General features: G+C 54.7%; 1 protein-coding gene across 1 annotated transcript in view; it reads left to right on the top strand.

Annotated features, from left to right (window-relative positions):
• The window catches only part of EMH_0078770 (uncharacterized protein), a gene marked incomplete at both ends in the record, with an annotated part of 2,670 nt that extends 1,595 nt beyond the window's left edge, over window positions 1–1,075 (top strand). The window contains 2 exons of the mRNA XM_013500040.1: window positions 3–282; window positions 696–1,075. Of these exons, the coding sequence (XP_013355494.1) occupies window positions 3–282; window positions 696–1,075 (660 nt within the window). The remainder of the gene's footprint in view (window positions 1–2; window positions 283–695) is intronic.
• Window positions 1,076–1,636: the final 561 nt, after the last annotated feature.

Genomic DNA, 1,636 nt, shown 5'->3' with positions numbered 1-1,636 from the left:
AGCAGCAGCAGCAGCAGCAGCAGCAGCAGCAGCAGCAAAAGCAGCAGCAGCAGCAGCAGCAGCAGCAGCTGGTATCTTTCTCTATCTGTGCACATGTCATACCAGAGGTAGCCGACCTAGTAGACGAATGCGCAGCAGCAGCAGCAGGAGCACCAACAGCAGCAGCAGCAGCAGCAGCAGCAGCAGCAGCAACAGAGCTGCCAGCAGCAGCAGACAGCAGCGCGGTGCGGCGCTTCCTTTGCCAGTGGAGGAGACCCTACACACAGCGAGCAGACTGCTGCGGTTAGACCTGCTGCTGCTGCTGCTGCTGCTGCTGCTGTTTGCTGTTGTTGTTGCTGCTGCTGTTTGTGGTGAAGCTGTTGCTGTTTCTGTTGCTGCTGCTGTTGCTGCTCTTGTTCGTGTTGATGCTGCTGTTGCTGTTTGTGTTGCAGTTTGAGCTGCTGTTGTCTGTACTGCTGCTGCTGCTGCTGCTGCTGCTGCTGCTGCTGCTGTCGATACTTGCTGCTGCAGTTGCTGCTCGTTCTGCTGCTGCAGTTGCTGTGGCTGCTATATACTCTCATTGCCGGTGCTTCTGCTGCGTCTGTCTTGTGTTGTCTCTGCTGCTGCTGCTTATGCTACTCCTGCTGCTGCTGTTGCTGCTGCTGCTGCTGTTGCTGCTGCTGCTGCTGTTGCTGCTGCTGCTGCTGCTGCTGCAGAAGGAGACAGTTGTGGGGTGGAAGGAGACGGCCTGCTGTCTGTCCCCTGCACAGCAGTTAGGGTGGGGGCCTCACCGCTGCTTACCCTCTCCGTCACCACAGGCAACCAGCAGCAGCAGCAGCAGCAGCAGCAGCAGCAGCAGCAGCAGCAGCAGGAGATGCTGCAGTGGCCTTCACAGCAGTATCAGCAGCACCAACTGCCCGCGTCGCAGCAGCAGCAACTGCCCGTGTCGCAGTGGTATTCTCAGCAGCAGCAGCAGCAGCAGCAGCAGCAGCAGCAGCAGCAGCAGCAGCAGCAGCAGCAGCAGCAGCAGCAGGAGATGGGTCAGGGCTCAGCAGCAGATCTCACAGAAGACGATCTGGCGGACCTCGATTTTTAGTGCAGCAAAAAGGAGACACACAAAAGGAGACAAAAAGGAGGAGACAAAAGGAGACAGAAAGGAGACAAAAGGAGACAAAGGGAGACAGAAAGAAGAAAGAGACAAGAGGAGACAAAAGGAGACAAAAGGAGACAAAAAGAGACAGAAAGGAGGAGACAAAGAAAGACATAAAGGAGACAAAAGGAGACAAAAGGAGACAGAAAGAGACAGAGGGGAATAGAAGGAGACAGGAGGAGGGGGGAGACAGAGAAAGAGAGAAGGAGACAAAAGGAGACAAAAGGAGACAAAAGAGACAAAAGGAGACAAAAGGAGACAAAAGGAGACACATTGGGGTGTACAGGCAGCTCCATGGATACACCCCAATGTCGCTGCTTTTTGTGCACTCTCTCCGCTGCTTCTTTCCTCTTTACCCCTCTTCAGCCTTTCATAATCCCAGCTAGCTAGCTAGCTAGCTAGCTAGATAGCTAGCTAGCTAGACAGCTAGCTAGATAGCTAGCTAGATAGCTAGCTAGCTAGCTAGCTAGCTCGTCTTTGGGCGGCTGGCTAGCCAGTGCTCTGTGC

This window comes from Eimeria mitis, genomic scaffold, assembly GCF_000499745.2.
Source record: "Eimeria mitis Houghton genomic scaffold, Emh_scaff4955, whole genome shotgun sequence".
Taxonomy (NCBI): Eukaryota; Apicomplexa; class Conoidasida; order Eucoccidiorida; family Eimeriidae; genus Eimeria; species Eimeria mitis.
Note: the sequence above shows the minus strand (reverse complement) of the source record. Positions and strands in the feature narration are given on the sequence as shown.